The following is an 18,213-nucleotide window of genomic DNA, read 5'->3' as shown; positions in this document are numbered from 1 at the left end:
ACTCCCCTCCACCCATGAATGATTTTATTTGGGGGAAAAAACCCATACCCCCAGCCCTTAGGGTAGCCGTGTTCTCAGCATCCGTGCAAGCTGGGCAGGACCTAGACCTGGCAGCTACTCGGTGAGATGTTCCCTCCCTCTCAGACTGCTCATAGCCTTTAACTGCTTTTTAACAAGGAAACTTTTGGGCATTTGCCCAGCTGTGCCTCAAAGCCTCAATGTGAAACACCCCCCCCCTTGGCCCCACAGGGGTATCTGAGGAGTTAAGTTCTTCTTTGGGTACTCAGCTCCGAGGGGGAGTAATGGGAGTTAAGCACCTAATGCCTTTGTAGTTTCTTGGCTTCTGATAGCTAGTCCTGGGCAAGACAGCTGTGTTTGCACTGGGATTAAGATGGAGGGTTTGTCATGCTCTCCATTCAGATGCTTGTGGGCAGCAAGGACCAAGAAAGAAAATCCAGCACGTAATAAACCCCAGCCCCCCCCGGCGCTGTGGGAGCGCTCAGTGTCCCAGCCTCAGCCCTGACGGGTGATCATCAGAAGGTCCCTCCTGCACCAACACAGGCAAAAGTCCTGCTGCTCCCAGACGATGCTTTGGTGGAGCCCCGTTTGCAGGATAAATGGAGGCGTTGGGCTTCTGGGAGTGGGGACAAAGCAGAAAGTGCAGGTGTAACGTGCTGCGAGAGAAAAACAGCCGGGCTGGGATGCCAGCGGGCTGCGGGGCGGCAAGGGCTGGACCCACCTGGGCAGCCCCCGAGATGTGAACCTCTCCTGCAGGCACAGAGTTAACTCCAGGCGTGCTAAGCCCCCTCCTTCCCCCTCCCAAACCTCTCGCATGTATCAGAGATTCTCAGGAAACTGTAGAAAGCCAAGAAGGACTAGAGAAAGCATTCCTCATTAAAAGCCTGGCCCTCGGGAGCAGATGGGCTTCATTGCTCCCCTGCTCTCAGCCTTGGACTGGGCAGATTTTTCTACCACGACAGGTCACAGCTACAGCACGTCACGTCTTCTTCAAACCTGGCAGATCTGAGCCTTACCCATCGCCTTGGCTGACAAATGTTTCTGTACTTTGAGCACTGGCTCCTCGCAGGGCAGTGGCCGCATCCTGGGTGTCACAGCGCTGCGACGGAGAATCTGAGCCGGGCAAAACCGCCCCACGACAAAAGCAAACAAAACAAAACAGAAAAACCAACACCACCTCAGAGGGCGTCTTAGATTTCACATCCCTGCCCGTGCTTGCGGCGTTAGCCGGGGTGAAGGCAGCGTAGCCCTTGTTATCTGGAAGGCTGAGGACATGTGTCAGCCAGCTGCAAACATGACCCAGTCTCAGAGAGCCTTCGCTGGCCGAACCTGCGCTCACGTCCCAGGGCAGCTCCTGAATTCCAGCCTGAAAATACTTTTAAACAATGGGGAGGAACTGAGGTCTAAACCAGGCTCTTTCCTCTACTGAAAAAAACCCCAACCCTGCTTTGTAAGAGTCTTCTATATCTAAGTGTCTCTCTCTAAGTATCTCTGTTCAGGCAAGGTCTAGGTGCATTCGTAGGTTCAGGGACTGCAGCTCTGAGGGACCTCAGTCAAATTGCTTATAAACTCTATAATCTTTATAAAAATTTCTCCCTCCCTGAAGGGACAAATCTTTAGGTACAAGGATGGAGCTGACTGAGAGTTCACAAAAGCAACCGCAGACTGGATGCATAGCTCAGAAAACTTGAAGGGCCAGATTTGCAATGATCAGAGGCAACAGCTTCTCTAGGACCTGCTGAGAGATGCTGGGGTGGGCAAAAGAAACCATCCCGAAGTTGGCAGAGGGTGGTGGCAGTGCGTATCCTCCAGATCCACCTTGGGCTGCTAACCACACCAAAATGATGAGGCACAACCTCCCGCCTGCCATACGTGCTACGTGTGGTGGTGTGGCTGCTGGCGCTGCTGCTCATCCTCCTCTGACACCCCAGTTCTCCTCTCTCAGCCTGGGGAAGTGGTACCTCCACTCCAGGAGTGGCTGGAGGACACCTTGCTCTAACAGCGCCCAGAGGAGTTCCAACTGGTTGATGCAGGAGCAGGTAAGGCTGGAGAAAGGAATCTTCCTTCTTCCCCACCGGTAAACCTTTGTGGAGCAGCGTCACAACCTTGGCACTGCTACGATCCTGGTTCTGGTATCTCTCCTTGTGAAAGACCCAGGTCAAAGGCTGAGTATGTCTAACCCGCAAAAGCCCAACAGCTCCTGCTGGTAGTAGGTCGTGGCAGAACGTGGGGAGTGCAGACGCCAGCGTTAAGCAAGTGCTGCTAAAAAGACGTAAGATGCAACAGCTGGATGCTGCAGTCGGACAGCACCGGAGGAGAAATAAAACAGCATTTTGAGATTGAGGGTTTTCCTTCTTTCTTATTGGAGAAGGTGATTCAGTGCTGGAACAAACTCGAAACAACAGGAAGTGGAGCAGTCCCGTCCCACAGGCTGCCTCTGAGCAAGGTCTGCCTTGTCCCCCCAGTCACCTCCAGTCACTGGACTGGACACAGGAAGGACGGGGCAAGAACAGAATAGCCCGGCTCTTACGCAAGAGGCTCTCTTGGGATCAGACTGACTGACCTCACCCTCCCTCCTTGCCTCAGGCTTCCAAAGGTGCCTCTTCCTCCAAACACTTCTGAGATTGCAAGGGGATTTCTTCTCAAATAACACCGTCAGAGATAGAAGCCTCGGGAGGGGGAAGGTTATGTAAAATGCTTCGCACAGCACCCGGTCGCCTCTCATGGGGAAATACGTTCTTCTGGGATGGAGGAGCTGCTTATGAACTGCTTAGGAGACTGCAAGTTTGTGCACAGAGTCCTCTGGCCCCTCAATAGTGGCCTGAAAACTGCCAGCTTGCTGGATGTCAGCACGATTTGCCTACTCAGAGTCTCCCCAAAAGACCTATCATCAGGGTGACCCCACAGCAGTTTTACTTAAGGTTACCACCTGCCACTCACCTCCCTCTACCTCCTTCAGACGCTCTCCCCTCCCTCTACCCCACATCTGTACTGGCACAGTCATCCCCAGCTCCCCCGCTGTCGCTTAAATCACAGAATCATCTCGGTTGGAAAAGACTTTGAAGATCATTTAGTCACCTGGCGCAGCTTGAGGCCATTCCCTCTTGTCCTGGTGCTTGTTCCTTGGGCCAAGGGACTCATCCCCCCTCTCTGCCCCCTCCTGGCAGGGAGTTGCAGAGGGCCAGGATGTCTCCCCTCAGCCTCCTCTTCTCCAGACTGAACCCCCCAGTTCCCCCAGCTGCTCCCCAGCAGACCTGTGCTCCAGCCTCAAGCTGCCCAGGGCAGGGTCAGGCTGGCTCTGAGGAAGGATTTCTGTGCAGAAGGGGCTGTTGGGCGTTGGAATGGGCTGCCCAGGGCAGGGGGGAGTCCCCGGGATCCCTGGGGGGGTTGAAGAGTCGGGCTGAGCCAGCGCTGAGGGATCTGGGGGAGTTGGGAAGGGTCAGGGGGAGGGTCATGGTTGGGCTGGAGGAGCTCCAAGGGCTTTTCCAACCCCGATGACTCTGTGATTCAGATGATGACGATCACGCCGAGGCCAGGCAGGCTCTCCTGGGTGCAGTGGGTTGACGCCAGTACAACCAAGTCGCCCTGATGGACCACGTCACTCCCAGCACCAAGCTGAGATGGGGTGAGGGATGCCCGGAGCGGAGCGTACCTGCCCACACCACCAGTGCAGACGCAGGAGGGCCTGGGGGGGCTGAAAGATGCTCCAGCCAAACCCCGTAACTCCCCACTGCCCCGGCCACGTGTCTGGGAGCCTGGAGTGAGGCAGCTGAAGGCCAACAGGCCAGGCAGGACATCACTGTCCCGAAGCGAGCAGGGGACAGTCCACGTGCTGCAGCTGCCCCCCACGGCCAGGGTCAAGGCCTACAGCCCCCGCAGCTGTGCACTGGTCCAGCCAGCAGCAAGGCAAGCCAAAGCAAAGCACTCGGGGCTAGGAAGCCAACGCAAGCTCAAATCCACATGCGGATGCTCTCCCTGGGGAGCACTGAGACTTGTCTCACCTCTCCCGAGTGCCAGTGAGGTTGGCAAACACACCCGAGCCCATTTCTGCCTCCGGGATTCTGCCACCGACTTCAGTACAAACAAATTCAGCCCAGCACCGAAATAACCAACTCAGCGACATTTAGGAGCAGAGTTATTTCAGCACACGCTGGTGTGTGGGTGTTCCTAGGGCAGAACAAGAAAGCCTTATTTCAGCGCACCCACGGAGTTCAGCATAAACCCTTCCAGCCCACAACTGCCCCGACGGAGTTAAAAGTGGGAAACCCAAACGGAGGAGTTCGTTCCTGCTCCCCGAGCTGCGCGAGCCCTTAGCGCGCTCAAACTTAAAAGGTTTCTGGTTGTATCCTTTGTCCCCCCTCGCCTTGTCCTGGTCACAGGATGGTTGGGTCTCCCTGTGCCGTTAGCACGGATTAATCCAGCACGTTACACGTAACAGACTGTGGGTGGCCCAGGAAAGGTGACCTGCTGAGTCCTCCTAAAGATGGAGAAAAGGATCCAAGTGCTCCTGGGGGAAACTCAGAGCACTGCTGCTTTTTCCAGCATTTTTCTTCATTATGATAGAGAAACCGAATGACACCAGACAACTAGAACTCCAAATAACCTCAAGGCAACCATCGCTTTAAAGATGACATTTTTGTCCGCAGATTGTTTACCTATTTCTTTTGTAACTTCCAAAATTCAAGTAATTGGCCTCAGTTTGCTTTCCTTTGGGATGGAACAAAAAAAAAAAACAAAAAACAAAAAAAAGCAGCAATTTTTAGCTTGCTTCTTTTCTGTATATGGCAATGACCTTTCCTCTGCTAGCGCGAGTTTTCACAGAACTAAAGAGGAAAGGAACTGTAAACTGAAAAATAATAAGGGAAAGAAGGGGCACAAAAATGAAGGCTGGACCCAGGGGGACAACTGTGTGGCCAGAAAATCAGCAGATTTTACAGAACATGACTATCACCTGAATCCACCCCTTCTGTGAACGTTAAGCAGCAAATCTGCGGAGGGTTTTCACCACCCTGGCACGGGGGGTGCCACCGAGTGACACCCACCGCCGGTTCCCACCAGCTGAGGATCCCAACCCCGGACCTCTCGCCATCTGCAAGACTTTCCAAAAAATCACACTCCCACCAAGGCAACAGATGTGCAGCCTATTAATGGCCTCGCGTTTCCCAAAGCCTCGGGGAGCGCTCCAGCCCCGCGATTCCCCCAAACCCATCGCCGTCACCGTCACCTGCTTTGCTCTGACCTGACGGGAACTCGGCGTGAAACTGTGTTGAGATCATGCAAGGAATTAAAGTCAAGTAAGCATAGGAAGTTCTGCTGACTCAGCCATGCAGAAGTCTCCTTTTGAAAACCAGAGTCCTGAAAAGAGCCACATTTTCCAGTCAAATACTAGAAAGCGAATCCAATGTAAAGGGCAATTGCCTGTCAGGAGCCCCGGAGATCAGCGCCGATTCCACGCTGCACTTTTTACCCAACAGTGCCAACACTAAATAAGATGCATCTATCGTTTCTTTTTTAAAAAAAAAAAAAAAAAAAAAAGGTTACTCAGGAATACAACACTGATTGTGATCTGGGATTACTGAATTCATTTGACAAACTTCACATGCTCTTCCAGAAGTAACAAACGCTTGCCGAAACCTAATTCCTTTTCAATCTTATTCAGCCAACAAGTTAAGCCTTTTTTTTTTTTTTTTTAATTTTTATTTTTAGGAAAAAACACATTAAAGTGATGGAGCGGCCCCTATAAAAGGGAAATCGCATTTCATTTAGTCCGCACTGATAAAACTCCACTAACATTTCAGTCTAATCAGTCTTCTTTATTTTAAGACGCAACTTTAAAGGCCCCACTGATGGATTGCTGCTGTAATCAGAAAACATTAGTACATTGTTAAAACTACAGGACTTACTCAATAACGTCTCTGAGGAAAGAGGAGCTAATTTCCCCAAAAGAGCACGGAGCAGACAGGGAAATAAATAATCCCTCCAGTGCAAAACGGTTTGTATTTTCGGTCTGAATTGTTTCCCAATGTGGAAGACGTTTCTAAGAGCACACGCTAAAGAAATCCCTCGAGCAATTCAGCCACTTTTCCCGGGGGTTTTAGTGCCCGCGGGGGGGGAACGGGCACCCGGGGGACAGCGGCAGCTCCCCGTACCTGTCCCAAGCCCGGCGCAGCCTCGCCGGGGCTGCACGGAGCCGGACGGGGATTTCTCGCCCCGTCTGTCCGCCCCCCCCGGCCGCAGGGACCCGGGACGGGCCGCTCCCCCCGAAGCCGCTGTGGCTTTGTCACGGGGAACGCGACATCGCCCCGCCGCGCACGGACCGAGCACCCGCACCCCGCAACTTCCCGGCGCCGGGGTGACTTCGCGGTGACTTCGGGGGGTCGGGCCGGGGGGGGTGTGGGGCGGCCGCGGCGCGGGGTTGCGGGGGGCCCCGTCGGACGCACCTGGGTTGAGGCTGCTCTGGAAGTAGAAGACGCCGAGCAGGAACGAGCCGAGGCAGGCGGCCAGCGCCAGCCGCGGCGCCCGGCTCCGCCGCATCCTCCGCCGCGGCCCGGGCCCGCCGAGCGGCCCCCGCCGGCCCCCGCCGCTCCGCTCCGCGCCCCGCCCCGCCCCGCTCCGCGGCCGCGGCCCCGCGCCCGCCCCGCCGGCAGGAAGTGACAGCGGCGGGGAAGGGGAACTTCGCCCCCCGGGGCTCGCCCCATCCAGCCGCGGCCGGCGGCGGGGGGCGCGGGGCCCGTCCGACCCCCCGGGCCCGGCGGGCGCTACAGGGCTCGGCGCTTGCCTCCGGACTCCCCTCGGCGCTTTCGGGACCTCCTGAGCATCCCCCAGTTCCGTGGCCTTAAAACAGACCGATTTTCTTTTTTTTTTTTTTTCTTCTTTTTTTTTTTTCTATTTCTTTTTTTTCCTATTTCTTTTTTTTTCTTTTTTTTTCCTTTTTCTTCATTTTTTTTCCGCTTTTTTTCTTTTTCTTTTTTTTTTCCCCTTTTTTATGTTTCCTTTTTTTTTTTCTTTTTCTTCCCTTTTTTTTTTTTTTTTTTAAATTATTCATTTTTAATTGATTTCGCTTTTGGCGACACCCCCGCCCACCCCCCCCACCCCCCCGGCCCTGGAGCCTTTGAAGGTGTTCACACAGTGAAATACAGCCGCAAACCGTTGACCAAGTTGGAAACTTGAAGATTAGATCCAGCTGCACTTGGGCTCCAAAAGGAGTTTAGAAAGCGAAGGGGGCTCCACTCTGAACCTCACGACTCCACGGGAGAACCCTCCTTACCCTCTGCGTCTCTGTGTGAATCACTACAACTTGATTTTAACGCATTTTTCCTCTATACGGGTCTGCCGTGCCGTAATTAATAAGATGAACCTTGCCATCAAACTTACTGAACCCTGTCAGACCACTGTTAAACTCCGTTAAATGTCATCAAATTGTTATTTTACCTCAATAAAACCTACTGCTGCTTTTCTCTTTTGAGTGAGGTGTATTCCACTCATCTGTGACAGAGACTTAGTCAAACGAGGACAGTGCACTCAGTCTGGCTGTGGGGCCTTTGTTTCGTTTTTATAAAAATCTAATCAGTGCACTAATTCTGTATCGGACCGCATTTTAGCACCTTTATTTATGGGAATAATAACTTACTTTGAACTGATTTTGTCCAGTTGGCTAACACCCCCAGCCCTGCAGACTTCAGTTGAGAGCAGCCGTGCTTCTGACTAATTCAAACTCAAGCAATTAAATTATATTCTAGAAAGAGGACATAATTTTCTACTAATCTCTGCATGTTTTTGGAAAGCAAGAGCGCAGAGCTCTCTTACCACGTCCTCTAACCTCCAGGCTCTGGAACTGCACTCAAAACAAGCTCTGAGCTTCTGTGCCCCGGTTCTGACACAGCAGCAATGCTGTTGACCCACCTCTGTAAAACACTCGGGATCTACTCAAAGGCCGCTTGCCGAATTAGAAAGCTGGGCTGAGAGCTGGATTCCTACTGACAGTCAGCAAGTGCTTCTCCCTTCATCCCCGAAATGCTTAGCTCAAAGAAAGAGAGGACAGCTCGAGGAGGAGCTGCTGGGAATGACAAAGCCTGGGTGCACGCACATGCTGGGCCCCGTTCTGCCCTCGTTTCGGGCAGAGTAAACCCGGAGGAAGAATTCGTTGCCGTGAAGGAAGCTGGAGTGAAAGAAGCAGCCCAGCAGTGTCTTGCCGGCCAAGCTGAGCTACGACCATGAAATTACCCAGCGCTTTAAAGTCCCTGTTGGATGGTCTAGAGAGGGGCAATAGAAAGGAGAGAGCACAGCTGAGACCCTGATGTACCCCCTTGCAAGGACACACGGGTGTCTGCAGTTGGAAAGATCAGCTCAGGTCCTGAGCCCTGTGCCCGCCTGGTGTGTGCGGGGGGGGGCTGTCACCCCGCCGCTGGGCAGCGAGACCGTGCTGGGGGAGGGCTGGGAATGGCTCTGCAGATGAGGCCGGGCCAAGAGCTAAGATCTGGCAAAGATGGGCTGCGAGACCCCCAGGACGAAGGGGCTGGCTGAGCCCAGGTGGGGAGGAGGGACGGGGGGTTGTGCGAATAGCTTTTGATATCTGCTTACAGGAGTTACCCTCGTAACGGGGATGCGCTACAAAGTGAGACCACCCTTTAGTTTTGTTTCTGAAGAGGCTTCCAACAACCTCAGAGGGGAATAAAGACTTAGGGAGGGGGGTTGTCAGCATTAGAAGAGACCTGAGCAGTTCCCTGAGTGCTCTGTGTCCTCTGCAGCAAAAGGGACGTCTGGTGCTGCTGCCCTTGAGCCTCTCAGGGGTTCAGAGGTTCAGAGACTGAAGGCACATCCAGCCTGTGCAGTGGGAACCCTCTTCCAGTAGTTTTCCAGGAGCTGTAAGGTGCACTCAGGCCATGAATTTTTCACTATTTACATCTCCCAGTACTGAAACACCGGAAAATCCAGCCCACGGCTCTCAGAGGAGTTAAGGAAAAAAATCACCCCTTTAGCCCAGCTTCCCTGGGTTCAGCGGGAGAAGTAAAACCAGTAGGAGGGCCCAAACTTCACCCAGAGTTGGACGTTGCCTTAAAATACAGTAAAACATCCCGGCTGAAACTCAGACACTGACCTGTGGAGTCCTGCTGAGGGCTGTCTGTGCTCGGTAGCCGGCGGGAGGGGCGGCCAGCTGGGATCACATCAGCTGTGCAGGGCTGGTCTCAACCCGCCGGGGCCAACGTGCCGTTGGGATCCGTGGGGCTGGAAGGGGAAGCACACCACGAAGACTTCACAGGATTCCTGGGTGGACTCAGCTGCAAATATAATCAGCCCCCATGCCGAAACACCCCTTTTAGAAGAACAAACACATTTTTCGAGGGGGAAGAGGTACATTTTGGTAACGGCACCAGCTGCTGGGAGGTCTGGCCTTTGCTGTTGCCTATTTCTGTGTGTGTGAACCCCCCCCCAGCCCCAGGTCCCACATGCTGATGTCTTGTATCATTCCCCTTCCCCTGCAGCCCCCCTGTAGGGAAAAGAAAGAGTAACCCCAGCCCGTGAGGCAAACAAGAGTGGCTGGTGCTTACCTGAGAAGAAAGGCCACCCCAGAAGCGTAGAAGGGTAGAGGATTAAATTCAAGCTCTCAAGACTCCCAAATTATTATCCCAAGCCTATTTCTTAGGCTTTGGGATATTATCAGATTCAGTCTGCAGTGGAAGAGCCCCTCTCGCCCTCCCCAGGCACCACCGGTGGCTGGAGAACAACGGCGGCACACGTGAAAACACGAGTGCTCAGAGCACGTGGGAAACGAGTGTGGCGTTTTTCCACGGGCAAGCACTGAGCATCGCTCTCTTAATCTGCTGCTTTGCCAGGTTAACTGGAAGAATTGAAAAATGAATATTTGCTAGAGAGTGGCAATGGCTCCTTCCCTGCCAGGCTGTGAACTCCCCGGGGAAGGGCCACCCTGCTCCCTCTCTGCACCGCGGGGCCCAGGCCATGGCTGGAGCTATTTATGACTGTAAAGACAATATTGAAAACCAAGAACAATGGTCAAATGGTACTAATAACACGGCGTGGAGGAAAATTATTTATTACTGCCGAGGCCTGGCACTGCATCTGACTCGCAGGTGAAGAGGGAGTGCTTTCTGCCTGCGGGAAGATGCTGTGCCTTTGATGCAGAACGTGCTTGATTCCCTCCCTGCTCATTAGCAGTGCTCGTTACTGTCTTCTCAGCAGGGTTCTCGAACATGCCTTGCGGTTTCCCAGGACCTCGGTGCCACTCTGTGAGATTTAACCCCAAGCTTTGCTCTGGTGACCATGTTGAATGGAAATCAAGCAGCAGCTAGTTTCAGCTGGAAACTGAGGAATCTGTTGAACTCCTCCCCAAGTCCTGGTTTTCCAGCTACTGTGAAAAGGAGCCTTTCTAGGGGATATTTTGATTTTGCACCCAGTTATTTAATTCTGGAGCCGGAAGGCCACAGAAATAGTTTACCCTGGCTTCATGGTGATGAGACCTCCATCTGCTGGTGGCCAGGCACCAGTGCATTCGGCTTTTGCTGCTGGAGGCCCCGAATTTTACCCAGTTAGCAAGGGCTTGGGGCAGATACGTGGGGAATGACACTGGTGCTGTACAGGCTTTCTTCCGAGCCCAGCAGCTGGGGAGCTCCTCGCGGAGGTGACCGCGGGTAATCTCCTCTCTCTTTTCGGAGAACTGCATTAGACATCACTCTGCCTCCAGGGTTTCTGCGAGCCCCAGCGTATCCTGATACCCGATGCTTTGTTTTAAATCTCACGGCATCACTGTAACGTGCCAGCTGAGAGGGACCCTGCAAGGCCTCAGCTCATCCCCTACTTGAGCAGATGTGTGTGCAGCCTGTTCTGAAAGTTTCCCTGAGACGGACACCTTATGATCTTACCAAGCAAACCCCTTCCAGCTCTGCAAACCCACAAAAAATTTTCCTGCCACCTTATCGGAACCATCCTCATCATGACTGAGACCCATGACATTTTTCCCTGAAAGACAAGCACTAGGGTCTGTCACAATTCTGTATTAACCAGGAAAGGTCAATTCTACTCACAGCACCAAGCTGGAATACTTGCTTTCTAAAGCAGTCCGTTGGTTTTCCACCATCTCCTGCAGTCCTTTTCACCTGCAGAATGGCAGTTTTCAAATATTATTTCATCAAAACACTAGAGCTTATATCCCTTTTGCACTGATGTACAACAGGCACACTTCAAAGCAGCAGAGAATCGTGCTGGGGTGGACTTTTCACTGTTACACGTTGGAGTAAATATTTGCAGGCTCAGTATATAAGAGAAACAGGTTGGATAAAAGGTAGAATTCACATTAAATACCTCTGGAGAATTAAAAGTACGTATAATAAAACAAGATGCTTTTAAATCTATGGCCGGATTTTGCTACTTGTACATACAAGGTGGCACTGATGCCTTGAGAAATCTCCTTGGTCTCAGGGGGACGGGGCAGAGGAGAAGCAGCAAAGACACTCCACACCCAGGGGAATGCCACTGATTTGGTGGGTATGATGGTGGACGTTGCCTGAAGTTAAGCAGGTTCATACGCCTTGCCAGAAAAAAAAGTACTAAGGGTTAGGATGGTGCAAATAGCATCTGGTCCTGAGTAGCTGACACTGTAACCTGGCTAATTCCACAGTTTTCCGACCTTTCTGTTCCCAAACAAAACGCCAGTTGCTTCCCAGAGATCCTTTTGCAGTTATCTCCTGATCTCCTGGGATTCCTGGTCTCCTTGGAGATGAAGAGACTAAAAACTGGGCTCTCACTTCTCACAGTAAAGTGCTGGCCTCTCGTCAAAACAGATTTCAGATCATTCCTTTAACCTTCTTGATGCCACAATCAAAAAAAAAAAAAAAAAAAAGGAAAAAAGAAAAAAAAAAAAGCCAAAGCAAAGCAGCAGCTGTTTTCTTTTAAAAGCACCAGTGGTAATGGGAGCAAACCAAATTACAGGCTCCGAGCACTACTCTGTGTCTGCAGTGCTTGCATCTACTGGAAATGCCGCTGGTATGATGGAAACACCCATCAACCGTTTTATTCAGTGCTGGCAACTAGGGACCGTGTTCGCCTTTTGTACCAGGAATTCATATTTCCTTAGCTTATACGCTGTTACCAGCTGGGAGCTTGTTCTCTGCTGCTGTCTGGTTGAGAGGCCCGCAGGAGGAAGGGCTGTGATTTACAGACACACACGGTAAAGCCCAGTGCCCTTGGTCTCGGCGTCGCGTCGGGCGCTGCGGTTACTTCGGACAGCGAGAGCAGCAAACCAAACCTGTCCAACCTCCCGCCAGGCGCGTGGGACTCACTCCTGGGGTCGGCGTTTGCTCCGTGCTCTCCTGTTTCTTGTGCATCCACAGCAGAAAGCTGCAGCCTTTCTCCTTACTGCCCAGAGCAGCTGCAACCCGCCGGGTCTATCTGCCGTCTGCGGGGGCACGGGGGGTTGTACAGAGAGAAGGGGGGGCTGTAACGTCACTGCGTGGCTGGGGCGGGAGCCAGCTCCTCACCTTTCTGCTCAAGGGAACCCTGTGAAGCCCTGGAGCGAGGTACCACCACGGTCCTGCCCATCCCGTGTCAGTGCCCAGCAGACGATTCCACGCGCGGCTTCTGCATCGCGAGGAAACACATTTCAGAGGGAGGAGATGGAGAGAGGTAATTTTTCTACTGTGTCACACAGATCTCCTGCGAGCAAGGCTTTGCACAGAGCAGGGACTCATACACTTGGTGCTCTTTTTTTATAGTCTGATTATGGTGGTTGGGAGAGAGGAGTCTGAGCTTTCCAAGAACAAGTAGGTCTTGCAAAAAAAACCATATGTTTCAAGTTTCCCTCTGGAGGTGGGAATTTCTCCCTCTTATTCCTTAAGATGTTGCCTCCTCCAAGGAAGAACTGTATCTGCAACATCATGAGGGCTCTGAAAAGAAGGGTAAAATCTCCTGAAACAGGACCCGTAGGGTTTTACCTGGCTCATAAACACCTAACTCAGAGCAGGTACGTTGCCAGACTTTTCACGGGACCCGTATTACCTTTTCTTTCAGGTTTCCTAGGATTATTGACCATCGAATATTCACTATTTAGCAAAAATATCTTGTCTCATTCTTTCCTTGTGCTGCAAATCCCAGCAGGTAACACCAAATCCTACTGTGAGGAAAAAAAACTCAAACCAAACTTCTATACCCAGATCCCTCAGGGCAGGATGGTCTCTCAGGGACCCAAGTCTGAATTTTTTTTGTCCAGATGGAAAATGCTGACTGCATCCTGAGCCTTGCTGCACCACCTCACCGCGCAGCACAGCAATATTTAGGTCCCTGGGGGATTACGAGCACTGCCCTACTGCCTGAGTTTGGGATTAAAAACAAGTCACTGCCAGACTTCCCCGGAGAAACCATCCTCACAACGGGCAGATCCACGCCAGGACTGGGACATCCCTCTCTGGGGATGTGGTGCTTCCCTGGTAGCAACGACTGGGCTCAGACTGGCGAACAGAGATGCCACGTGCGTGCCAGCACGTTGTGACTGGGCAGTCTGGGGGCATTAGGGCTGGAGAGCATCCCTGTAAACCCCAGGCAGGCAGCCTGCCTCCGGGAGCTGCTCTTAGCTTCTAGGAGAGCTGAGCACGCACACGAATCTCTTTGTTTCAAGGATGGCAGCGTCGCAGACACGGTACTGATGGTACCAACGCCAGGTAACAGGCACTAGAGGAGCTGCCAGCTTGTGTTACACCGATGAACATCTAAAACCAGGAAAAGCCACCCGAGCACAGCACTGAGCTCCCCATTTCACTGCCCCTTCCAGCACTGCACTGGGAGAAGGGACTAACAACTGTCCAAAGTTGATTTTGAAACTCCTCCAGGAAAAAGACACTCACTGGACACCCTCTCTACTCTGCGTGGTGCTGAGAAGAGCTGTTTTCGTGCACATTGACAGAGAGGAACCTGTTCTGCAGGCACGCTCTCAGGAGCACAGTTTGCATCTGGAGTGGCGGATGGCAGAGGCTTGCCACAGCCCCCCTCTCCTGTGGGGCGTTCCTGACTTGGACCCCAGGAAAGCCTCTTCCCAGACACAAATCCCTTGGGTTTCCCTTGGGCGAAGGCTAAGGAAGGGTTTATTTGGTGTAGTGGTTAGTTCTCAAATACTTTGCAAAGCATCACGACCCAATGAGTCGAGTTTTATTACCTGCTTCCTTGAGGTGTGTGGAGAACAGGAGGAACTCACCTGGATTTTTGTTTCCTACCACCTACAACTGGGGGGAACACACTGGGGAGTCGTCATTACTGGCTAACACCTCACAGTAAGCTACCATGACCTTGCTGGGGTAATCGGGAGTCCAGGGCTTGCACCCCTTGATCTGTTAAGCCTCTGTCTGCATCCAGGTCTGTGGGGCCTCTCCAGCAGTGGCAGGTGAGATGGGCACAAGACCTGCACCATGTGCTGACCTCGCTACCACAGTTCCAGCTTGTCAGAGAGAGTTTCTCCTTGGAGCCTGGGCATAGTTTGTGTTCAAAATATTCCCCGAATAGGGAATCAGGGGCTTGGAGAGGCCATCAGGAGACGTTTCTATACTTCAGGTCAACTTGAGCCCTGCGAAGCGGGTGATGACTAAGAGGGAGGGAGTGTTTGCCCACACGGGCATGGTGCCTTTGCTGATGTATTTGTAAGCCCAGAATTGTTAGTCTGAAGCCTGTAATGAAAAGGCCAGATCTTTGGCTGCTGTAAGCGTTCTCTCAGTGACTGAATTCATTTTTATCCCAGCCGAGGGACCACATCCAGGAAGTCTATACATACATTTAATAGAAAGAACTTTGTTAACAGCATGCTTTTATACCTTCATAGAAGGTATAAAACAGATTATTCTAAGCTGGGCTTTATTTACTTGGAAGCATGTGACTCAATAGCACAGACAAGTCTGGTGTCTTAGGAGCAAGAGCAGGTAGCAAAGACTGGTCAGAAATTTCTGTGAAAAGTCCTGTTTTCTGGACTTCAATCTATTTACATTGTTCATGACCAGAACCCCAGGACTAAATGATCTGGTCTTGTGATCCTCTATATCCAGCCAGCCAGCAGCCAAGATACAGCCCAAGAGAGAGTCCCTAGTTGAAGTACCTCATCTGGAAAGCCCCCTTTCTTAGCATAGCAGCAGTGAGCACAAGACTGTGGTCTGGGGTGTTTCATCCTCCAACTCCCCAGGTCTGAGCAAAGACAAATTTGTGCCTGAGAATGGGGCGAGGGGGTGTACTGTGGGGAGAAGTGCTCACGGCAAGGGAAGCAGCTCCTCAGCCTGGAGAGATGACGTGAGGTTGAGAGAGAGCTCTCTTCCCGGCAGCGCTCACTCTGCTGCTCTTACACACATATCCACCTGAAGTGCCTCCAGAGACAAAAAGAAGGGAAAAAAAATACGCTGTAAGTAACAACACAAATTGCTGTCGGTGGTCAGAGCAGCGCTATAAAAGTCTCCTCGACCACAGAATGAGAATGCTGAGAACCCTCCCTTTCTCCTTAAAACCTTGTGTTACAGGCAGGGACACAGGTCCTGTCTGTTCTTGTCCCTCTCACGGCAGGGAACCTTGGACAGGTCTGTCCTTTCTCCCCTCAGCACCCCGTGTCCTGACAGCAGAACCAGACCATCCAGAAATACTGACATTGCTGAAAATCCCTACAACGGAGCAGCCTGGCCCTGGAGGAAGAGGAGGATGAAAAAAAATACAACAGTACCGAGTGACGTTGTCAAAGAAACCCGTGTGACTCAGGTGCGGCCCTCACTGACCACATTTAGATTAGTCTTTAGGTTCCTAAATCCCTTTAGTACTGCTGAAACATTCCCTCATGACTAAAAACAGAGTTTCTTGTTTACCAAAAGAGCGTATGATTAAAATAATCATCGTCATCTAAATACCATTTGTGAGGCCGTTCCCTGCATGTACCGCCACAAAGTCAAACCCAGGTTTGTTACTGCAATTTTCAGCATAGAGAACTAATTGCATATGCCTAGACATGACAGGGCTGGTCAAATCCAATCCAAACAGCTTCTATTTCATGTAAACCCTGGCTGAAAAGGCACATAAATAATCTGTGTCCAGCAATCGTCCATGACACTCTGTGTTTTCACTGTTCTAGGAAGCCTGAGATACTATTTTTATTTAGACTAAAAATAATAAAGGCTTTTCTCCAATCCTCTGGGTGCCCTAATTGAATTATGTCTGCATTAGCAAACGCCAGCACTGCTAAAATCAGACAGCCACCTACCCATAACATCTAGGAGGCATATCTGGGAGGCATGGTGTCTGCCTGCTCCAGAAACTCTATCCAGAGGTGTCTTAGCAAGACGTTTGGTCCTGGAAAGTTCCCAAATCAGCTTAGTATGGAGCAGAGAATGCACATTCCAAGTGTCTGAGCCACCGCAGAGAAAGCCCAGCTGGCTGGCTCCTCTCTTTTATAATCTTTCAAACAAGGACTCGGTCCAGTGTTTGCACAGTCCATCGCAGACAGAAGGGGACAGGTTTTGCAGCCGGAGCTCTTATTACTACTGCAATTAATTCAGGAGAAACAGCCCAAATAGCCCTGCCGACTGCAGCCCGACCAACTCAGATCAAAGGTTTGCGGGTAATGCCTCGGTCTCTTCTTGCAGATGTTAACCACAGAGGGATGGGTCATGGGTTTTTGCATCATGTGCTCCCAGAAACTTAAGCCTGTGCATCCCAGTCTTAGTTTCCAAACGTTTTTAGTTACAGCCCGGTGGGAACAAGCCTGTCACCCTGCTATGGGCGCCCCTGGGGGAGGTACCAGGGTGACCTACACGGTGAGCTCCCATTTAGGCACAGATAGTCTGGCTGGCTGGGTTCCTGGTGCTCTGCACTGCTCAGGGCATGGCCAGACTTCCTTCCAGAGCACTCGGCTTGTAATGTGAGCACTGCTGAAAGTGTTAAAGACCAGTCTGACCGCTACCAAATCTATATATTGATGGCAGCTCACTCCTGTACTTCTTAAGCAGTTGCTGTATTTCCAGCTGGTTGCAATGAGACGGGCTCTACCCTTTCCAGTGTAGCTAAAATAGTCACAGAACGAGCCTGACCTTCTCTGAAGTTTGCTGTCAGTGAGGAGGGGAGAGAAAAAGCTAATTTCTTTTTTTTCTACAGATGTTCTCATCAATACTGTGATTTCAGCAAAGCCAGAAAGAATTCAAATGCCTCTCTCAGCCGAGGAAGAAAGCCCAGTCATATGCCTTCCCCAAACCTTCTTTCCAACTAACAGTGCAGCCAGTGTCATTGAAAAAAAAAAAAAAAAAAAAAGAAAAAAAAAATTAAGCAAATAGTAGGGTGGTGGGGTTTTTTTGGCTGTTATTTCTGCGGTTAAAGTTACAGCTAAAAGCAGGAGTCGCATGTTACAGCAGAAACTGAATATGTTACTGTGCAGGGGCTCAATTCAGCCAAGTGAGCAGTCAAAAGAAAATGGTTTTCAAACTTCAGAAATGAATTTAAACAAAACATGATTTTCTCTTTCCGTGGGGGCACGTTCGGAAAACACACGCTGGATGCAGGACAAGATAGCTCAGGCGTATGTTGCAATGTTTAAAACCTGAAGCCACGAGAAGCGCACTGAAGCTTGCTCTGTTTTACTTCCATTTGCCATCCTGGAGCTAACGGAGTGGAGGAGCTTGAACAAAGTGCTTCAGTCAGCCTCGCTTATGCCCTGAAATGCCCCTGCCCAACAATCCAGCGCTGCAGTCCTCCAGTCCTTCAGAGGGTTCTCCCAAACATCAGATGGGGCAGTAAAGCCACCCCCAACCTCCTGGTTTTATCAAAGCAAGACGAGGAATACCTAACAACTAATGAGGAAATGAAAACCTGCTGCTCAAATTGCAGGGGTGGCAGAGAGGGACACGCTCTGAGCGAAATACAAATCAGTACAGTGCTGCAACGTGGCCCTCGTCCAAGCCTGTGTGGTGTGAGCAGGCTGAGGCTCCCTACCCGGGGCTGTGTCAGCCCTGTGCTGAGGGGCAGCAGTTCCACCTGGCCCAAAAGCACCAAGCTCACGTCACTTTTTAATGATGCCCACAGACCACGTGGAAGAGCTTCATGCTGCCCAGCAAAGCAGCTGTAGCTGAGCAGGAAAATAATCAACGAGAGGGAACCATAATTATACATTACCTAGAAATATGGCTGGCGCAGAATATAGACTCTGGCTCCATGCAAGGAAAAGATTAGGAATTGGGGAAA

At 51.5% G+C, this 18,213-nt stretch overlaps 1 protein-coding gene across 2 annotated transcripts in view; it reads right to left on the bottom strand.

Annotated features, from left to right (window-relative positions):
- The window catches only part of CHST13 (carbohydrate sulfotransferase 13), a 31,997-nt gene extending 25,427 nt beyond the window's left edge, over positions 1-6,570 (bottom strand). For both annotated transcript variants that reach the window (XM_074914195.1, XM_074914196.1), the window contains exon 1: positions 6,459-6,570. In XM_074914195.1, coding sequence (XP_074770296.1) covers positions 6,459-6,552 — 94 coding nt within the window. In that variant the 5' untranslated portion in view covers positions 6,553-6,570. The remainder of the gene's footprint in view (positions 1-6,458) is intronic.
- Between the last annotated feature and the right edge of the window lie 11,643 nt (positions 6,571-18,213).

Source organism: Athene noctua, chromosome 10 (assembly GCF_965140245.1).
Source record: "Athene noctua chromosome 10, bAthNoc1.hap1.1, whole genome shotgun sequence".
Lineage (NCBI taxonomy): Eukaryota > Metazoa > Chordata > Aves > Strigiformes > Strigidae > Athene > Athene noctua.
The sequence above is the reverse complement of the archived record's forward strand: the minus strand, read 5'-3'. Positions and strand labels throughout refer to the sequence as shown.